The 22597-nt window shown below is 44.7% G+C and overlaps 1 protein-coding gene across 3 annotated transcripts in view; it reads right to left on the reverse strand.

Moving 5' to 3' along the window:
• Positions 1–1770, reverse strand: part of BSDC1 (BSD domain containing 1) — a 30097-nt gene extending 28327 nt beyond the window's left edge. For 2 of the 3 annotated variants that reach the window (XM_002750575.7, XM_003733399.6), the window contains exons 1-2: positions 1409–1442; positions 1084–1144 (exon numbers count right to left, since the gene is read on the reverse strand). In XM_002750575.7, coding sequence (XP_002750621.3) covers positions 1084–1144; positions 1409–1419 — 72 coding nt within the window. In that variant the 5' untranslated portion in view covers positions 1420–1442. Of the gene's footprint in view, positions 1–1083; positions 1145–1408; positions 1443–1669 lie in introns of those variants that run through there. The other variant, XM_078331067.1, reaches the window with a different exon arrangement.
• Between the last annotated feature and the right edge of the window lie 20827 nt (positions 1771–22597).

Raw genomic sequence — 22597 nt, forward strand, 5'->3', positions numbered from 1 at the left:
AATTGCTTAAACCCGGGAGGCAGAGGTGCAGTGAGCGGGAGACCCTGCCACTGCACTCTAGCCTAGGTGACAGAGTGAGATTCTTGTCTCAAAAACAAAATAAAAATACTCCCAGCGTAGGGGACTTACTTGTTTAGGTGAGGTAAGAAGCTTCCTGGAGTCAGCCCTGAAGCAGGACTCACCCCAATTGCTTGAGGTAAATAGTAATCAACTTTTCCCACAATTCAGTTGGATCGATTTTGACAAGCATGAAATGAATCTGGAATACACATTGGCATTACCCAATGGCACAGCCAAATATCACTCATCCCACAGAGACTGCTCAGCAAGCCAGTGAAGGCCCTCCACTCTCTGGTGATTAATCTCTCTCTATTGCCCTTTGCAAAGCCCTTACTTATGACTCATCAGGCACCAGTGTGTATGGCTCATGCTCATCTCTAGCTTGGGTTCTTTTCATCCTGTCTAGGCAGGGTTGGCTTTGATGAGGTTCCCTCCCCACAGAGGCCTTCCCTAGTGCCCCTGTACTTTCCTTTCACAGAACTTACCACAACGGTAACTAAACAACTATTTGTTTGGCTACTCGGTTAATGGCTGTCTCCCCACTAGACTGTGAGCTTTGTAAGGCCCAGGATTACATCTGTTTGGCTAAAGTCTGCATCCTCAAGACATAGCAGAGTGCTGGTTGTCGCATATACTCTAATATTTGAATGACCATACGAGTAAGTTTTTTTTTTTATTGCTAGAGTATTTTCCTTCAAGACCTATATCAAAAGTTCCCTCTTCCACAAAGAAGCTGTGAATTTCCTGAGCTGGAATAAATTGCTCCTTACTATAAATTCCTACAAAACGTTCGTTAACTCCAGCCTTTAAAACCATCTTTATTTCATTGAGGCTAGTATCACACTGGTTTGCGTCCAAGTCCGTCTTCCCGTGGACTGGTAAAGGTTAAAAGAAAGTCCCAGGCAGGTCAGCCTCATCCTTGAGACTCAGCGCCCGCAAAAGTTGGGCGGGGCTGGTTGGACCAGGTTGCATTGAGCCGGCGCAGGGCCCTGGCGAGGGAAGAAGTGCACGGGCCCAGCTTACCTTCTCTTTGACTGTTTGGTAGCTCTGCTGCAGCCAGCTCCGCCACCATCCCACGTCCTCCCTGTGGAAGACAGACACATCTGGCAGCCGCGCGATGAGATTCCTGCCCGCCCAAGGATCACCGGTCTGTTTCCCCTCAGATGTACCCCGCGGGCCAAGGCTTCGCCGACCACTTCCCCACCCCCTCACAATGCGACTCCACTCCGCCCTTTCAGGTCGGTCTACGCCCACGCTGATCTCATGTTCCCTACAGGGACTCTGCCACAGCACCCCAACCCTAGGAGAATTCAGGCCCCAGTGTCTAGGAGCTAAACGACGAGCTCACCCTTCCGCCATCTTGCCTGCATGACATCACCACTATTTACTGACCTTTGACTTCCGACACGGCACCGCCCCCTTAAGCACCGCCCCCGGGGCGCTCGGCCCAATCCTCGCGCCGGCACCGCCCTCAGCACAATCCCCGCCCCGCTCCGTCATTAGACCCCGCCTCCCTCGACTCTGTCCAGTCTCTGTCCCGAGTTCGCCCTTAAACTCCACCCCTGAACCCTCAGTTCAATCGTTATTCAGTCCTGTCCTCAGACTCCACCTCCACCAAGCATGTACGTTGGCTCCCGTGGACGATAATCACCCGACTAGCTGGACGGCGGAGAACTGGTAGCAGAGGGGAGGAGGGGAGACCGCTGGAACGTCAGGATCCCAGAACGCAGTGTTAGGACCGCCCCCCTTTGTGAAACCAGCTGCAGAGCAGCTGCTTTGTGTCTCTTCTTACTAATTCAGTAAGCCCATACTCTGGCCCAGAGTTTGGAGGAATGAAGAATTTAGAGGCGACTTCGACGCAGCCTATCGAGGGTTCCCGGCTTAATGGGAGACAGACACACATTCAGTAATCTCAACTTTCGGTGGCCCAGCTCAGAACAACGCTAGCTGGAGGTGGTCTGGAGAAATCCAGAGACAGCCTAGATTGAGTTCCACTGCGTTTGGAAGAGAGATTCCACAGCCCACATACTTTGCACCTTAGCTAAGGTCAACCCCTCCACCCGTGCAGTAGATCCCATCGCCTCTTGTTTGCTTAAGGACATAGATTTAGTAATCCCCCCTTCATCTCTTTTCCCTCTGATGACTGCATTATCCCGTCATCATCCGTACTACTATTTCTCCCATCTCAAAAGCAAACAAAAACCTACCCTCTCTAGATCCCTCACTGTTTCTCTACTCCCCTTTACAACAAAAGCGCTGCCTTCTCAGTCTCCAACTCCCCTCTCCTCCCATTCTCTCTTGAACTCACTGCAGTTAGGTTTTTACCTCTCAGACAATCCTTTGAAATAACTTTCTTTGTTTAGTTTATTATTTTTTTTCTGTCAGAGTCTCGCTCTGTCGCCCGGGCTGAAGTGCAATGGTGTGATCTCGGCTCACTGCAACCTCTGCCTCCCAGGTTCAAGTGATTCTCGTTCCTCAACCTCCCGAGTAGCTGGGATTACAGGCGCTTACCACCGCGTCCGACTGATTTTTGTATTTTTAGTAGAGACAGGGTTTTGCCATGTTGGCGAGGCTGGTCTCGAACTCCCAGTTCGAGAAATTGAAAATTGGCCACTGCGCCTGGCTCCTTCAAACACTTTCTTCATTTGGCTCCCAGGACATCATGCCCTCCTGACTTTCTTCCCTGATCATTGGCGTCTCCTCAATGTTCTTTGCTGTTTTCTCACCACTTTCTTGTTGCCGGAATGGGACATTCCCTGGGAGAGGGTTCACCCCTTGGTGTCCTCCTTTTTGATGTATTTTATTTCATTTTATCTTATTTTTTTGGGGATGGAGTCTTACTCTGTTGCCCAGGCTGGAGTGCAGTGGTGTAATCTGGGTTTACCGCAGCCTCTGCCTCTTGGGTTCAAGTGATTCTCCTGCCTCAGCCTCCTGAGTATCTGGGATTACAGGCACCCACCACCACACCTGGCTAATTTTGTATTTTTAGTAGAGATGGGGTTTCACCATGTTGGCTAGGTTGGTCTTGAACTCCTGGCCTCAGGTGATCCACCTGCCTCAGCCTCCTAAAGTGCTGGATTACAGGCTCGAGCCACCATGCCCAGATGATTTTATTTTTGATTTTATTTTTAAGACAGGCTGTTACTCTGTCACCATATTTTGCTAACCTACCCTGTGTTAGCCTGACAGACTCCATCTTAACCTCCAACTCACAGCTCCTGCCATTTCTCCCTTGAGCAAAAGGGAGAAATGACCCATACCTGGGTCATGCTACTGTGCTGAGTCATGCTGTGCTTAGAACTATAGAGACATATAACCATTGTAACCATATCCTGCTTGGCAAGCCCACTTGCTATTGTGAATACGCCCTTGATTGATTGTATGGCAAGTACTGAATACCCCCCCTTGGTACCCAGCAATCATGGGAACCTCCTGCCTCCTTGTTACCAGGCTCTTTATCTAACTTGCTTGCTCTGCTTCTGTAAATTCTGCTTCAGCTAGGCTCCCCCTCCCCTTTCTTAAGCAAGGTATAAAAAGGAATCAAGCCCCTTCCTTGAGGCTGAGAGATTTTGAGCGGGAGCTGACTCTCAGTCCAGGGCAATAAAGGACCCTCAGTTGGAACACAGAGTGTGGCTCTTTCCTTGTAACTCACTCGGTTTTAACAATATTAGTCTGTTTTCACACTACTGATAGACATACCTGAGACTTGGCAATTCACAAAAGAAAGAGTTTTATTGGACTCACAGTTCCACGTGTTCAGGGAGGACTCACAATCAACGAAGGAAGGTGAAAGCCATGTCTCACATGGCGGCAGACAAGAGAAGAGAGTTTGTGCAGGGAAACTCCTGTTTTTAAAACCATCAGACCTGGTAAGACCCATTCACTATCTTGAGAACAGCATGGGAAAGACCTGTCCCCCATGATTCAATCATCTCCCACCATTCCCATCTCCCACCAGGTCCCTCCCACAACATGTGGGAATTAATGGCAGCTACAAGATGAGATTTGGGTGAGGACACAGAGCCAAACCTTATCAGTTGCCCAGGCTGAAGGGCAGTGGTATGATCATGGCTCACTGCAGTCTTGACCTCCTGGACTCAAGTGATCCTCCTGCTTCAATCTCCTGAGTAGCTGGGACTACAGTCATGCACCAACAAGCCCAGCTATTATTATTATTTTCTTAAATAGAGATGAGGTCTCTCTGTGTTGCTTTACTTTTAATTTTTCCATAGCAATGCCTCACTATGCTGCCCAGGCTGGTCTCGAACTTCTGGCCTCTAGTGATCCACCCACCTTGGCCTCCCAAAGTGCTACGATTACAGGCATGAGCTATCTTACAAATTTCATAATTTTATTTATTTTATTTTTTAAAATTAATATGGAGTTTCACCATGTTGGTCAGGCTGGTCTTGAACTCCCGACCTCAGGTGATCCACCCGCCTTGGCCTCCAAAGTGCTTGGATTACAGGCGTGAGCCACCGTGCCCGGCCCAAATCTCATAATTTTAAATGCCATGTATATTCTGATGGCTCTCAAATTTTCTCTCCAACCCACACATTTTCTCTGAACATCAGGCTCATTTTGTCTATTTGGATGTGTAATAGGTATATTAAACTTAATATGTCCCAAAACAAACTCCTAATTTATCCACCTCAACTTCTGCAAAGTTTCCCACATTTGTAAATGGAAACCTCATTATTTCAGTTGCTCAAGCCAAAAACCTAGGAGTCATCCTTGCTTTCTCACTTTCTTTCATACTCCCAAACTAATCCCATCAGCAAATCCATTTGGCTCTGCCTTTTAAACAAAACCAGAATCTAGCACTTCCACTGCTATTATGTAGATACAAGCTACAATAATCAATCTCATGGTTAATTGTAAGAGCCTCTTAACAGATATTTCTGCATCCACTCTTGCCTTCCTTAAGTCTAGTCTTCATTTGTCCTGAAAATAACCTTATAAAAGGCACAAGTCACTGGGAATGCAAAATGGTGCAACTGGTATGGAATACAGTATGGCGTTTCCTCAAAAAAATTAAACAGAATTACCATATGATCCAGCACTTCCACTTCTGAGTATATACCCGAAAGAATAGAAAGCAAGTACTCAAACAGATATTTGGTGTTTTGTTTTGTTTTTTTGGAGATAGAGTTTTGTTCTTGTTGCCTATGCTGGGGTGCAGTGGCAAAATCCTGGCTCACTGCAACCTTGGCCTGCCGGGTTTAAGCAATTCTCCTGCTTCAGCCTCCTGAGTAGCTGGGATTACAGGTGCCCGCCACCACACCCAGCTAATTTTTGTATTTTTATTAGAGATGGGGTTTCACCATGTTAGCCAGGCTGGTCTTGAACTCCTGACCTCAAGCCATCCACCCATCTCGGCCTCCCAAAGCGCTGGGATTATAGGTGTGAGCCACCCCACCCGGCCCCAGCTAATTTTTTTTGTAATTTTAGTAGAGATGGAGTTTCACCGTTTCGGCCAGGCTAGTCTCAAACTCCTGACCCCAGATGATCTGCCCATCTCGGAACTCGGATCTTGGCTCTGCAACCTCAGCCTCCCAGGTTCAAGCAAATCTCTGCCTGAGCCTCCCGAGTAGCTATGATTATAGGTGCCTGCAACTATGCCTAGCTATTTTCTGTATTTTTAGTAAAGGTGGGGTTTTGCCATCTTGGCCAGGCTGGTCTTGAACTCCTGACCTCATGATCCACCTGCCTCGGCCTCCCAAAGTGCTGGGATTACAGGTGTGAGCCACCACACCCGGCGGACTTGGGGCCTTTCAACTTGCTGTTCCTGTTCTTTAGATCTTACCTCCGGATATGTATGTGCTTCTGACTTTCATCCCATTCAGATCTTTACTCAGATGTAATCTTGCTCACCCTGACCACATGGTTAAAATTGGAAGTTGCATAACCAGCACCCCCACTTCTCTTCTCTGATATATTATATTTTGTTTAAAAATCGTTTGCCTCTTTCCCAGTAGAAGTGCAACCTCCATGAAGGCAGGATTTTTGTCTGTCTTGTTCACCTGTCTACGGCTAGCATCTACAACAGTGTTTGGTACATAATAGGCACTCAGTATTCGTTCAATGAATGAAAGAATAAATGTTAAGTAGAGTGAGGATAAAGACAGGACTAATTTGCAGCAATGTGGAGTAACTAAAAAGAAAAAGGAAAAGCGAGGACGGAGGTGAGGTTGTAAAGGTCATTAACATCTCAATCCTTGAGAGCCTTGAATGCAGGACTTAAAATTCATGGATAGAGGAGTCACCAAAGGTTCTGAATCAGGCGATGACTTGCGTTGTGAAGATGATGTGATCAAATGATTGAATGCTACTGTTAACAGGTCTAACAGTGCCATTGGTTAAATAGGTGAGAACTTCAGATAGTGTATCTTCCCAAAAGCTCAACGAGGTAGGAACTATTTTCAATCTACCCTTTTAATTTTTTTTGAGACGGAGTCTCGCTCTGTTGCCCATGCTGGAGTGCAGTGGTGCGATCTCAGCTCACTGCAACCTCCACTGCCTGGGTTCAAGCAATTCTCCCTGGCTCAGCTCCCAAGTAGCTGCAATTACAGGTGCCCGCCACTGTGCCCAGCTAATGTTTTGTATTTTCTTTCCTTTTTTTTTTTTTTTTGAGACAAAGTTTCGCTCTTGTTGCCCAGGCTGGAGTGCAATGGCACAGCTCACCGCAGCTGCTGTCTCCCAGGTTCAAGCGATTCTCTTGCCTTGGCCTCCCGAGTAACTGGGATTACAGATGCGTGCCACCACATCCAGCTAAGTTTGTATTTTTAGTAGAGACGGGATTTCTTCATGTTTGTCGGGCTGGTCTTGAGCTCCCGACCTCAGGTGATCCGTCCGCCTCAGCCTCCCAAAGCGCTGGGATTTATAGGCATGAGCCACTGTGCATGGCCTAATTTTTTGCGTTTTTAGAGAGACAGGATTTTGCTATGTTGGCCAAGATGGTCTTGAACTCCTGACCTCAGGCAATCTGCCACCACACCCGACTAATTTTGTATTTTTAGTAGAGACAGGGTTTCTTCATGTTGGTCAGGCTGCTCTTCAACTCTCAACCTCAGGTGATCCACCTGCCTCAGCCTCCCAAAGTGCTGGGATTACAGGCGTGAGTCACCGAACCCAGACTAATCTACATTTTATACATGAAGAAGGTGGCCAAGCATGGCGACTCATGCCTGTAATCCCAGCACTTTGAGAGGCTGAGATGGAAGGATTGCTTGAACCCAGAAGTTTGAGACCAGTCTGGGCAACATAGTGAGACCCCATCTCTAGTATTATTATTTTGAGACAGTCTCACTCTGTCACCCAGGCTGGAGTGTAGTGGCATGATCTTGGCTCACTGTGGCCTCAGTCTCCTAGGTTCAAGCAATTCTCCTGTCTCAGCCTCCTGAGTAGCTGGGATTACAGGCACACACCACCACACCCGGCTAATTTTTGTATTTTTAGTAGAGACGGGGTTTCACCATATTGGCCAGGCTCTTAAACCCCTGACCTCAGGTGATTCGCCTGCCTCGGCCTCCCAAAGTGCTGGGATTACAGGTGTGAGCCACTGTGCCTGGCCTCTATTAATTTAAAAAAAAAACAAAAAGGTAAGATTCAGAGAAATGGAGTGACTTTCTCAAGGTAACACGCCTAGGAAATGGCAGAACTCTGATCTGAACCCAAGGCTGTCTAATAAAATCAAGTTTGTGTGCATTTCATGCTATTGTTAACTTCTTCCACCCAGATGATAGCTGCAGTCATCCTGTCCTTCATTATCTTCACCTTGTCTCATTCCCCACCCCCGGCCCAGCATAGTGCTCACCCATGAAGTCCCTAGTAACTGTGGATTCAGCGGGATCCTTTGCTTGGGTTTTTCTTGGTCTTCCTTATCTGTTTCCCCTCTTCCTTATTTCTTTATCCCGGTACCTTGACTCTTGGCTCCTTTCACTGACATAACCTCTGGCATCAAACATATTTATCCCTTTTTTTTTTTAAGACAGGTCTCAGTCTGTTACTACAGCTGGAGTGCAGTGGCATGATCATGGCTCACTGCAGCCTCAACCTTCTAGGCTCAAGTGATCCTCCCGCCTCAGCCTCCTGAGTAGCTGGGACCACAGGCATGCACCACCATGCCTAATTAAAACAATTTTTTTTTTTTGGTGGAGATGGAGTCCTGCTATGTTGCCAGGCTGCTCTATGAATCCCTGGGATCTAGCGATCCATTTGCTTTGGCCTTCCAAAGTGTTGGGATTTCAGGCATAAGCCACTGCGCCCAGCCAATGTCTTCATCTTTAACACTGGGATACTAATTCTGGTTGTTGTGAGGATTAAAGAAAATGAGTAAAACACCTAGCACATTGCAAGGCATTAAGTTCTTCATGTGGGGATTATCATTGTCTTACCTCCTTACCCCGTCCTCAGAGCCTAATACAATGCTACGCACCGGTAGAGAGCTACTGGGCATCTGTTGAGGTAAACAGCATGTTGAAAGAACACTGGATTGGGAGTCAGCAGAGCTAGATTTTAATACTGGTTTATGGGCAGTTGTCACTTTTTCTCTCTGAAATGTTTTTCACTGTCCTTGGAGACTCTACAGTCTCTTGGAGCTCTTAGGCAAAGTACGAATTCAGGTAAATTCACCCCATCCCTCACCCTCAGACCCTTCTTTGACCCAAATCCCCCACTGACACTGCTAGACCATTTTTGGCAGATGATTTTTCACCCCCATCAGAATTGGCAGGTGATTCTTATCCCAGGAAGCCCCAACACCCAGGTGCCACCAGATGGTGCTGTGGACTCATTCATGGGAAGCAGCTTTCCTGGCTCCCGCAGGGCTGGCAGGAGTGGTCCTAGGAGAGGCCTTCTGGCTCCTCTGGACAGGGTGGGGTTCCTCCGTGGAAGGCAGCTAGGCCTGGGAGAATCCTGGGAGGTGACTCAAGCCTTTCAGAAATTTCCAAAGCCCAAGCCCGCCCTTGGTTTGGCTGTGCAGATTCCAGCATAGAGTTGGCAGGAGGACTGGCTGCGTAATTTGTGGAATGCAGTATAAAATGAAAATGCCTAAGTTGCTGATGTAGGCAGCACAGGGAATGCCTAAAAGCCCACAGAACGGTTCTAGTTCAGCCTTCTAGAGCTGATTGTTAACATTTCAGGAATTTTGGCTGGGTGTGGTGGCTCGCGCCTGTTGTCTCAGCTACCTGGGAGGCTGAGGCAGCAGGATCACTTCAGCTTGAGAGATGGAGGTTGCAGTGAGCAGGGATCAAGCCACTGCACTCCACCCTGGGTGACAGAGGGAGAACTTGTCTCAAAGAAAGAAGGAAGGAAGAAAAGAAGGAATGAAGGAAGGAAGGAAGGCAAGCCAGGCATGGTGGCTTACGCCTGCAATCCCAGCACTTTGGGAGGCTGAGGTGGGAGGATCACCTAAATCAGGAGTTTGAGGCCAGCCTAACCAACATAGAGAAACCCCATCTCTACTAAATATACAAAATTAGCTGAGTGTGGTGGCTCATGCCTGTAATCCCAGTTACTTGAAAGGCTGAGACAGGACAATCGCTTGGACCCAGGAGGCAGAGGTTGCAGGGAGCTGAGATTGCACTATTGAACTCCAGCCTGGGCAACAAGAGCAAAAAACTGTCTCAAAAAAAAAGAAAAAAGAAAAGGAATTTTGAGAGCTGATTGTTGAATACAGCCATTATTTAATTAAATTTTATAAAATTACAATTAAATAAGTTATAGAGCTGGGTGTGGTGGTTCACACATATAATCCCAACTTCTCGGGAGGCTGAAGCAGGACAATGGCTTGAGTCCAGGAGTTCAAGGTTACAATGAGGTATGATTGCTCCACTGTACTCTGGGTGACAGAGCAAGAGCTCATTTCTAATAAATAAATAAATTAATTAAATAAAAACAAACGTAATAAATACCCCAAACTCATCACTATGTAACTATTTTTATATATTTTACTATCATTTAAGCTCACTTTTTTTGGGGCTGGGTACAGGGAACTTTACTGATGGTACATGATAAAATGGGGTCTCAGAGTCCCCTCCCATTCTTCAGGGAGCCTGGGATGGAAACTATGTTCAGAAGAGGGAGGTTCTTAGTGTGATGGGGGACTGAGTTTGACAGGGACTCCCCCCAGCAGCTGAGGGCCTCCCTTCCTCTTGTGCTCTCACTGGGGCTGGTGGTCCAAAGGGCTCTTACTCCTTGGAGGCCATGTAGACCATAAGGTACATTGTTCTGTTGCTGTAGCTAAATTCATTGTCATATCAGGAAATGAGCCTGACAAAGTGGTCATTGAGGGCAATGCCATTCCCAGTATCAAAGGTGAAAAAGGTGGGTGTCACTGTGAAAGTTGGAGGAGACAACCTGGTGCTTGGTGTGGCTCAGGAGACCCTCAAGGGGGCCTCCGATGCTAACTTCATCACCTTCTCGATGACATCATATTTGGCAGCTCTCTCTAGATGGCAGATCAGGTCTACAACCCACATGTTGGCGGTGGAGACATGGAAGGACATGCCAGTGAGCTTTCTGTTAAGCTCAGGGATGGCCTTGCTCACAGCCTTGGCAGAGGACGATCTCCTGGAGAGTCCTGAGACCATCATACCACAATTTCCTAGAGAGGACATCCACAGTTCTCTGGGTGGCAGTGTTGGTGTGAACTGTGGTCATGAGTCCCTCCATGATGCCAAAATTGCCATAGATGAGCTTGGGCAGAGGGGTTAAGCGGTTGGCAGTAGGGGAAGCATTGCTGACAATGATAAGGTTGTTTTCACACTTCTCAAGGTTCATGCCCATCACAAACATGGGGCATCAACAGAAAGGGCAGAGATGACCCTTTTGGCTGCACCCTCTAAGCGAGCCCCAGCCTTCTCCAAGGCAGTCAAGATGCCAGCGGACTTTCCAACATTATCAGCATCAGGACCAGCCCATTTGATTTGATGGGATCTTGTTCTTGGAAGATGGTGATGGGATTTCCATTGATGACAAGCTTCTCATTCTTAGCCTTGATGATGTCATGGAACTCGTCATGGGTGGAATCATGCTGGAACATGTAGGTCATGGAGTTGAACTGAGTAAAGTGGTCATTAATGGTGACACTATCCACTTTGCCAGAGTTAAAAGCACCCTGGTAAACAGGCTGCCAATACGGTTCAATACGGCCTTCACTCACACCATGTCTCAGGTCTGCTGCTAGTACTACACAAGAAGACATGTCTGTATGTGGTATGGCAAGAGCAGAGAGTTCATCTGTGCTCTTGAAATGACTTACATTATTGTATCTATATGGTGGAAATACTATATAATAGTGTACTTTTTTGAGATGGAGTTTCACTTTTGTTGCCCAAGCTGGAGTGCAGTGGCACTATCTCAGCTCACTGCAACCTCTGCCTCCCGGGTTCAAACAATTCTCCTGCCTCAGCCTCCTCAGTAACTGGGATTACAGGCACACACCACCATGCCTGGCTAATTTTTTGTACTTTTAGTAGAGACAGGGTTTCATCATGTTGGTCAGGCTGGTCTCAAACTCCTGACCTCAGGTGATCCGCCTGCCTCAGCCCCCCAAAGTGCTGGGATGACAGGTGTGAACCACAGCGCCCAGCCTAATAGTGTACTATTTATGGTATCTCTCCTCTACTCTGCTGCATTCAGTGATATCACATTGGCAGCTTAAAACTGATGGAGGTGGGAGTGTTGATATCACTGAAATCCACAAATACTACAAATCATGCCCCTTCTTCTCCCAAACCAGTTGTTTAACTTTTACCAGAATACCTGGGGTCCTAATTGTACTCCTAATGTGCTATGTGATTTTGAGCAAAGCCCTCTTTTTCCCAGCCTCCCGTATATTTATGTGTCACTTTATAATGGAAAAGGGGGAGCATCATTCATGTGCTGGGCACTGTTGTCTCATGGAACTCTTAGAAACACCCTGGGGATAGAATATTGTAGCCTGAAGAGCAAAGAACTTTGGCTCCAGGGTGGCTCTGTTACCAGAGTTCCCAAAAGATGGCACTGTGTACTGGCTCAGAGGGACAAGCCACATTGTCTTTCAGTGCCATGTTCTCTACATTGGTTAAAGGATAATAACAACCATATACATATATATGTATGTATGTATTTTTTTAAGACAGGGTCTTACTCTGTCTTCCAGGCTGAAGTGCAGTGGCATGATCTTGGCTCACTGCAACCTCTGCCTCCCAGGCTCAAGCCATCCTCCCACTTCACCTCCCAAGTAGCTGGGACCACAGGCGCATGCTACCATGTCTGTCTAACTTTTGTATTTTTACAGAGACAGGGTTTTTCCATGTTGCCCAGGCTGATATTGAACTCCCGGGCTCAAGCAATCTACCTGCCTCTGCCTCCCAAAGTGCTGCGATCACAGGCGTGAGCCACACCGCGTTCGGTTCTTTCAGACACTTCCAGCATTGTTTTGGGGACTCACACCATAAGCCTTCTTGGCTGTATCTGGGAGTGGGGAAAGATCAGCTCCCTCTGACTTCTGTGTAAGGGAGGTGGACGTGGGAACTGGAATATTATTTTTACTACGACAGTGAGGGTTTTTCCAAAAAATTTGGAAATATTTTTCCAAAAATCTCCAAAATTTTTCTAAGGGGCTGTCTGCTTGGATGCAGATAGCCAGAATATCAATTGTCCTGTTCCCCATTTGCCACCAAACACATATGCTGTGTGCTTTGAACTTAGACTTGCTTCCCCGTTAGCATAAAGTAGCTACCACTTCTGTAATTAAAAACATTGTTAAATTACTCTCCAATGAAGGCATCTCAAAGCCTTGATGACTGTCCTCCATCTCTCTCACAATTCCTGCTTAGGAGTCTGCAATCCATGACTGAATGGTGAAGTTAATCTCCCTATAAAACCACCTAGAGACAATAGTGGCAGAAAGGGAGAAGAAAAAGAAGCAAAAGTATTTAAAATATGTAAGTATCTACATCAAGGAAAGAAATTCAAGTGGATACCATGATCCCTCCCACCTGGTCTGTAAAGCATTCTAAGGCTGATCTTGTATTTATGACTTTCTTTCTTCACCATCCATGCTAGGTTCCATCTGCCTTCAGTCAGCAACAGATGGTCAAGTTACTTAGCCACAGGAGAGATCACTTTTTTATTCCTGAGCGATTTGTGCCCTAGAAGATCCTCCTCTATAGAACTGCAGTGACTTTGACCACAGAATATTGCAGCAGTTGTGGGATCCTTAGGAAGTACCGCAAAGTCTATCACTAAACTTCACTGCCTCCACTCAGTGGTAACAACCGATTTCCCTTTGGTAGCTAGAGTTTAAAATTATAGGAAATACCTCGATTTTCTTTTTTTGCCTGTCTGTTCAGTGGCAAGACTTGCTCAAAAAAGCTGAGTGGCAATTTCAGCTTCCAGTTTGGTGGAAAATTTGTGTCACTTGATGGAGGTATTTCTCCCTTGGACACTAAAAGCTTTTAACATACCTCCCCTCCCTACAGTCATAGGGTCAAGAACCAAATAACTTATGAGAGAGTCAAAAAGTTTCACTGTGGGCTGGGTGCAGTGGCTCACACCTGTAATCCTAGTACTCTGGGAGGCTGAGGAGGATAGATCGCTTGAGGCCAGGAGTTCAAGACCAGCTGGGCAACATGGCAAAACCCCATCTCTAAAAAAAGTACCAAAGAAATTAGCCAGGTGTGGTGGCTTGCACCTGTGGTCCTAGCTACTTGGATCAGTTGAGCCCGGGAAGCAAAGGTTGCAGTGAGCCAAGATTGTGGCCCTCCATTCTACCCTGGGTGACAGAGGGAGACCCTGTCTCAGAAAATAAATTAAAAAGTTTAAGTGTGAGAGAAACCCCTCCTACATTCAGCCCTTGGTTTCTGAACTCTGTATCTGGCTAAGGGAGACAGGGTATACTGGTCAGAGCATATACTACATTTAACAGCACTGTATCTCTCTCTCTCTCTCTTTTTTTGTTTGAGTCTTGCTCTGTCACCCAGACTGCAGTGCAATGGCTCACTACAGCTCTGCCTCTTGGTTTCAAGGGATTCTCCAGCCTCAGTCTCCCGAGTAGCTGGGCCTACAGGCATACACCACCACGCCTGACTAGTTTTTTTGTACTTTTAGTAGAGATGGAGTTTCACCATGTTGGCTAGGCTGGTCTCGATCTCTTGACCTTGTGATCCGCCCGCTTTGGCCTCCCAAAGTGCTGGGATTATCGGCATGAGCCACGCAACAGTGATGTATCTCCCAGGGTGCTATCTAAAAGCTGGTACATGACCTGGGACTTCAGTAGGCTTTGCCACCACTCTAGAAAGTTGGCTGATGGAGCTCAGGTCAGACCAGTGAAGCCTGTGGTATCAGCTCACTGTCTCACTTCTTTTCTTGTGAAGTGAATTTCATGGTCAGAAACAATATTGTGTGGGACACTAAGACTGTGTATTATGTCCATAGATGGAGGCTCTGAGAGAATGAGAAGCAGGAAAAGGAAATTCAAACCCAGAGTAAAAATAAGCACTGTCTCCAGTGAGACAAATTGTTCCTTCTTCACAAAGGACATTGATCTGCCACCAAAGAGTTGGTTTGTTCCCTCAAGGTATGAAATCACATCGAGAGTTTTGCTGCTGGCCAGGTTCAGTGACTCAAGCCTGTAAAATTAGTAAGCAATTTTAATTATGTACCAAGTGTGGACCTAGGACCCAGACAGAAGTGCAGATGAGGTCTGACTCTAGCATCTAACTCCACGTGTCCCAGGCCTTACCCATCTGCAAAGCAGGCAGTGTACAACCTTGGAACGTTTAGCAAACCTAGTATCCAAGTTGTATGATTTCATTTCACCTGTGAAATTACTTTTTGTAATTTTCAAATTACAAAATTTTATAAATTTCAAAAGCCAAAAATCTTAACTGCTGTGGCTAAAGTCAAGTAACAAGGAATTCAAAAGGATTTTCTTAAAGAGTGCTCGGGCTAATTAAAAGTGGATATTCAAGTTATAGGCATATATAAAATGCCTTCATGTTTCTCTCTTTTTGGATCTTGCTTTTCTGGAAAAACGGTTTTTTCTTCTCTCTTGACTGAATTATTATTCTCCATTTTTTTAAACCTTGCCACTCTTAATGCACAATGAGAGGCCCTAAGATAACTTCTGATAGCATGGACTCCTTGGGAAAACCAGAGGAGGCACCACAGACCCTGTTTTGGAAAGACCTCTGTTTTCCCCATGAAACCCCAGGAACTAAAAACAGAGAGTTCTGTCAAAATCAAAGGCTCTGCTCTGTTTTGCATTGTGTTATCTGACAGTTTCGGGTTTTGGGGGCATCAAATTACATTAGGAGAGAGATTTGGTGTGTAACAACTAGGTAGAAAATACACTTTAAGGGACGGCTAATAGTAGTTATAAATCAGAGAAGCATGCTCTTGGTCACCTGAAAGAAACGGAAACATTCCCCCTCCCCTCCACTGAGAAATGAGATTCCCATGGGGGATGGGCTAATTATAAAATAAGCTGACTGGCTTTGGGTTGCCTTGCAATGAAGTGCATAGTAGAAGCACTGCACTGTCTGGTCCCATAGTATCTCTCTCGTTTTGAGGATCCAAGGGCTGGGTATGGTGGCTCACGCCTGTAATCCCAGCACTTTGGGAGGCCGAGGCAGGTGGATCATGAGGTTGGGAGATTGAGATCATCTTGGCCATGGTGAAACCCCATCTCTACTAAAATACAAAAAATTAGCCAGGCATGGTGGCCTGTGCCTGTAGTCCCAGCTACTCAGGTGGTTGAGGGAGGGGAATCGCTTGAATCTGGGAGATGGAGGTTGCAGTGAGCCAAGATTATGCCACTACACTCCAGCCTGGCAAAAGAGCAAGACTCTCTATCAAAAAAAAAAAAAAAAAGAGGATCCAAGATTTAATACAAAATGGATCCCTTAATTTTGGGGCTCTGTCTTTGCCTTCAGCTGTACCTGCTTATTATGCCCTAGAAATGCATGCCTTCCTGGCCCTGTTCTTCCAAGGGCTCCACCCTGAAGCCAGTAATCCAATTAAGAAACCAGCAAATGAAAAATCTTACAAGGGCTGAATCTTCTCTCTGTGTCACTATATATGTTTTGTGCATAATGTCTATAAAAAGAGCTCTAAGAGGGAACGATCCAAGATGGCCAATCGCTAACATCCCGGGATTGCAGCTCTCAGGGAAGGTGCGGAGAACTAGAGGACGCCACACTTTCAGACAAAGTCTGGTTGCTCACGAAGCAGAAGATCCCCCAGTGGTGGAAACACAGGAGTCGCCAGAGTGACTCTCGTGGTCGGCGCAGCGGTTCTGTCGGCACCTCCACGCGGCAGCGCTCGGCGCAGAGTAAACGGGACCAGTTCCCCTTCTGACCGAGGTTTGGAGCCCCAGGAAGGCAGAGTCGCCTACTACGGAAACAAGAAGGAAGCCCGACAGGAGAATCCTGGGCAGAAAAGCACCATCAGTTTTAACGCCGCTGCTCTGGCCCTGGGAACTAACAACCTGGACGTCCACTCAAGAGACCTAATCTGAAAGTTGGTAATTTCAAAGACGACGGGAGGATAAATTTACAATGACGGGAAGAAACCTGCGTAAAAAAGCTGAGAATACTCAAAGTCAGAACGCCTCTCCCTCTAAAGATGATCACAGTTCCACATCAACAATGGAACAAGGCTTGATGGAGAACGAGCGCCTTCAAGGAATGGATAATAACAAACTTCGGTGAGTTAAAAGACCATGTTGTAGCCCAACGTAAAGAAACTAGGAACTTTGAAAAAAAGTTTGATGAAATCCTATTGAGAATAGACAACTTAGAGAGGAGTATGAGTGAATTAATGGAACTGAAGAATACAATACAGGAACTCCGAGAAGTATGCACAGGTTTAAACACTCGAATTGTTCAAGCAGAAGAAGGGATATCAGAGGTCAAAGTCCAACTTAATGAAATAAAACGTGAAGAAAAGATTAGAGAAAAAAGGATAAAAAGGAATGATCAAAGTCTCCAAGAAATGTGGGACTATGTGAAAAGACCAAATTTACGTTTGATAGGTGTACCTGAATGCGACGGAGAGAATGAATCCAAGCTGGAAAATACCCTTCAGGATATTATTCAGGAAAATTTTCCTAAACTAGCAAAGCAGGTCAACATTCAACCCCAGGTAATACAGAGAACACCACAAAGATATTCCTCAAGAAGAGCAATCCCAAGGCACATAATCGTTAGATTCACCAGGGTTGAAACGAAGGAGAGGATACTAAGGGCAGCCAGAGAGAAAGGTCAGATTACCCACAAAGGCAAGCCTATCAGACTTACAGCAGATCTCTCGGCAGAAACTCTACAGGCCAGAAGAGAGTGGGGGCCAATATTCAACATCCTCAAAGAACAGAACCTTCAGCCCAGAATTTCATATCCAGCCAAACTAAGCTTCACAACTGAAGGAAAAATAAAATCTTTTATGAACAAGCAAGAACTCAGAGATTTTATTACCACCAGGCCTGCTTTACAAGAGCTTCTGAAAGAAGCATTACACACAGAAAGAAACAACCAGTATTAGCCTTTCTAAAAATACACCAAAAAGTAAAGAGCACCAACATAAAGAAGAATTTACACCAACGAATGGATAAAACAGCCAGTCAACATCAAATGGCAGTAACCCTAAATTTAAATTGACTAAATTCCCAATCAAAAGACACAGCCAAAACCCAACGGCATGTTACATCCAGACCTGTTTCACATGCAAGGATACACAAAGACTCAAAACAAAGGGATGGAGAAAGATTTACCAACCAAATGGAGAGCAAAAATAAATAATAAATAAATAAAAAGCAGGAGTTGCAATTCTTGTATCAGATAAAATAGATTTTAAAGCAACAAAGATATAGTGGTAAAAGGATCAATGCAACAACAAGAGCTAACGATCCTAACACCCAGATAGGAGACTTAGATTCAATGAGACAGAAAATTAATAAGGATATCAAGGACTCGAACTCAGATTCAGAACAAGTAAACTTAATAAATATTTATAGAGCTCTCCACTTCAAATACACAAAATATACATTCTTGTCAATACCACATCACACCTACCCATAAGTTTAAATGAAACATTGATTGGCCATTATTAATACCCAATTTTTTTCAAAATAAAGCAATATTTCCATTTACTCTCCCTCTTTCTCTTCCTCTTTCTTCCTCTCCTTTACTTATTTTTTTTTTCTTTCCTTCTCTCAAAAAAAAAGAAATCAACTTGTAAACCTCTAGATCCAGGTCGGCAATGTCTCTTTCATTGCTTGATTTCCTTTCTTCCCTTCCCTCCCTCCCTCCCTCCCTCCCTCCCCGCTTCCTCCCTTCCTTCCTTCCTTCATCCCTTCCTTCCTCCCTACCGTCCTTATTCCCTTCCTTCCTGCCTTCCTCCCCCCTCCAAAAAAAAAAAAAAAGCTCTAATTGATTGACTGAAAGAAAAATAAGCACTTAAATCAAACTTTTTTAGCTTATCTTGACTTTAATCTTTAAGAAATTAGTCATAAAGATTATTGGTAAAATGCAAGTAGGTGGTCTAAATCATACAACTTGGATACTAGGTTTGCTAAATGTTCCAAGGTTGTACACTGCCTGCTTTGCAGATAGGTAAGGCCTGGGACACGTGGAGTTCGATGCTGGAAAGAGTCAGACCTCATCTGCACTTCTTTCTGTCTGGGTCCTAGGTTCACACTTGGTACATAATTAAAATTGCTTACTAACCACGTTTTTTGCCAAAAGTAAAAGTTGCTAAGAGTCAATAGTGCAGCCTGTATTTTAGATCACTAAGCAGTTTTACATGCAAGGTGTATAAAAACAGTAAAATATGTTTTTTAGTAAGAATTATAAGAAAGCATGGAAATGTAAATTTTGTCCTGGCGTGAGAGATTATGTTAAATTTAATTAGAGAGCTAGAGGTTTAAGCAAGTTATAGAAAATTGTAAAAATTAATCTTGAAAAAATATGTAAACATTAACTTAATTCAAAAAGATATTATATAGTCTTTTCATAAATTAAGCATTGAAATAAAAGCACAGCAAGGTTATCTTAAGACACTAATCTGCCCTTTAGCAAAAGAGGTTATAAAGGGTTTGTAAAGATTTCACCTCATGGTCAAATTGGTTAAGATTAGATGGAATCCGCCGGCTGCGGTGGCTCACACCTGTAATCCTGGCACTTTGGGAGGCCGAGGTGGGTGGATCACGAGGTCAAGAGATCGAGACAATCCCGGTCAACATGATGAAACCCCGTTTCTACTAAAAATACAAAAAATTAGCTGGGCATGGTGGGGCGCTCCTGTAGTCCCAGCTACTCAGGAGGCTGAGGCAGGAGAATTGCTTGAACTCAGGAGGCAGAGGTTGCAGTGAGCTGAGATCAGCCATTGCACTCCAGCCTGGGTAACAAGAGCGAAACTCCGTCTCAGAAAAAAAAAAAAAAAGATTAGGTGGAATCGTCTATAAAGTTTCATTTAAACAAATTGGGGTTAACACTAACAAACTAATGCAAATAAAATTTGGCTTTAAACAGAATTTTTATGTAATAGTAAAGGCTAATGAATGTTTTTTTGCCTTCTGAGTCATCATTTTGGCAAAATAAATAATTTAGGGCAATCTGGAATTCTATTTCATTACATCAAGTGTTTTAAACCTTTAACAGTTAACAGGCATCCCAAAATCAAACTTTAAGTTTCAAAGTTATCTTTCTTGCTGCCTTGCATTCTGGATGGTTCAGAGGGCCCCTGAATCATCCAGAGAAGAGGTAAACAAGATTATTTGACATGAGATTGCCAAAATGATGTCCAATCTTCCTTAAGTTATATTTTGGAGAATCATACTAATATATGTACCAAAAATATATGGGATGTCTAAAATTCTAATGTCTGAGTATATGCTATCAATCATAATTAAGGTTGTTAAGTTATTGTAAACCACAAAGATAACTAAACTTCTTTGTCAGTCATATTTTTAACTGTAACTACCCTGAAAATTTTGTCATTTGCAGATAATTTTTGTCTTGCTTTGTTCCTTCTCAAAAGATGGTTATAATCAAGCTATAAGACCGTAACAGGTGTTCTCAAATGCAGGTTTTTAATAGCTTTGAAGATTGTAACATTGGAATAGAGAAATAATTACGAGACTCATGAAGAACCGAAATGTTTTCGAATGTCAAGCAAAACAAGAGCTAACAAAATGGACTGCACTCAGAAAGCTAAAGCAAACTTTTTTGACTTTTGCTTGAAATATTGCTGATCCTTGTTTTGTTTTTCAGAGTCAAGGAAACTTATTTTGAACTATTTAAGGTCTTTTATAATTGAGTAAGGTATACTTTTCTGAACAAAATTTGGATCATGTTTCTTTCTGCTTTGTTCCTCTAGAATCTGGAAACTATCTGCAAGTATTCTTAAATTATGGCAATATAGTTGTTTGTATGAGTGCAATAAGAATCCATTTTTCTCTCTCTTTTTTTTTTTTTTTTTTAGATGGAGTCTCGCTCTGTCACCAGGCTGGAGTGCAGTGGTGTGATCTTGGTTCACTGTAACCTCTACGTCCCAGGTTCAATCAATTCTCCTACCTCAGCCTCCTGAGTAGGTGGGACTACAGGCACGCGCCACCATGCCCAGCTAATTTTTTGTATTTTTAGTAGAGACGGGGTTTCACCATGTTGACCAGGATGGTCTCGATCTCTTGACCTTGTGATCCACCCGCCTTGGCCTCTCAAAGTGCTGGGATTACAGGCTTGAGCCACCGCGCCCGGCAATTTTTTGTATTTTTTGTAGAGACAGGGTTTCACTGTGTCAGCCAGGCTGGTCTCAAACTCCTGACCTTATGATCCACCCGCCTTGGCCTCCCAAAGTGTTGGGATTATAGGCTGAGCCACCACGCCTTGCCAATTTTTGTATTTTTAGTAGAGATGGGGTTTCACCATGTTGACCAGGATGGTCTCTGTCTCTTGACCTTGTGATCCACCCACCTCAGCCTCCCAAAATGCTGGGACTACAGGCATGAGCCACTGTGCCTGGCCAGTTTTGTTTTGCTGTGTTTTCAGACAGAGTTTCACTCTTGTTGTCTGGGCTGGAGTGCAATGATGTGATCTCAGCTCACCACAACCTCCATCTCCCGGGTTCAAGCAATTCTCTTTCCTCAGCCTCCCAAGTATCTGGGATTACAGGCATGTGCCACCATGGCCAGCTAATTTTGTTTTTTTAGTAGAGATGGGGTTTCTCCATGTTGGTGAGGCTAGTTTTGAACTCCTGACCTCGGGTGATCTGCCTGCCTCAGCCTTTGGCCTCCCAAAGTGCTAGGATTACAGGAGTGAGCCACCACACCCCGCCAGAATCCATTTTTCTTTTGCAACAGGACATAATTGGTTATTTTATCAAAGCTTTGACTGGAAGGGTATGCTTCCCTTTAAGGAGTCAATCTTGACTTGCTGAGCTGATAAAAGCCCCATGGGGAGGACAAGGTCTCATACCTTGTCTACACAGTCCCCACACAGGGTTCGTAGCCTGTGGTCAGTAAAGAATGTCAGCCAGGTACAGTGGCTCACACCTGTAATCCCAGCACTTTGGGAGGCCGAGGCAGGTGGATCACCTGGGGTCAAGAGTTCAAGACCATCCTGACCAAAACAGCGAAACTCCCTCTGTACCAAAAATACAAAATTAGCCAGGTATGGTGGCAGATGCCTGTAATCCCAGCTACTTGGGAGGCTGAGGCAAGAGAATCACTTGAACCCAGGAGGCAGAGGTTGTGGTGAGCTGAGATCGCACCATTGCACTCCAGCCTGGGCAACAAAAGTGAAACTCCTTCTCAAAAAAAAAAAATGTTTCTTTCTCTTTTTTTGTTTTGAGATGCTCTGTTGCCTAGGCTGGAGTGCAGTGGCACGATTTTGGCTCACTGAAACCTCCGCCTTCTGGGTTCAAGCAATCCAAAAGGCCTACATAGAAATAACTATTCTTGCTGAACTTTACTCAACTCATCAGGCCAATTATAAGACTCAAGTTTATTCCACGAACAACACAGTCCTATCATAATTTGTTTTTTACCAAAAATGAGGACTAGAGAGAGAAATTATGCTCCCAAGCTTATCATATATTTGTCATTAAATCCTAGTCTCATTAATCGTTTTTGAGCTTTTTGCCTACATTTTAGACTAACCCTGCTTATACCTGTGAATTAAGTGGTGATCTCCTGCAGCTTGGAAGAAACAAAAAGGGATGGATAATGTAAATATCTGGATCAACATGCTAGTTCTGGCAATTATCCTGCAAATTCTGCCAGGTAATGAAAGTGAGTAGGGGCCCATAACCCAGAGACTTCTTTGTTTGGGAAAATAAAACCAAGAAACTTCATAGACCCCCCAAAGGGCAATTCTATGTCTTGGCAAATAAAATTTTAGATGGAAATAGTCCAGTACATCACCCTTGCAGGAATGGCTGTTCTCATTCTACTGTTTGCAGCAGAGCTTACACAATAGCAAGTTCGAACTGAAATATTAGAGAATTTCCATTGTCATAGTATTTTGCTTAATAATTATTCTTATGACAGGGA

This window comes from Callithrix jacchus, chromosome 7 (genome assembly GCF_049354715.1).
Source record: "Callithrix jacchus isolate 240 chromosome 7, calJac240_pri, whole genome shotgun sequence".
Taxonomy (NCBI): Eukaryota; Metazoa; Chordata; class Mammalia; order Primates; family Cebidae; genus Callithrix; species Callithrix jacchus.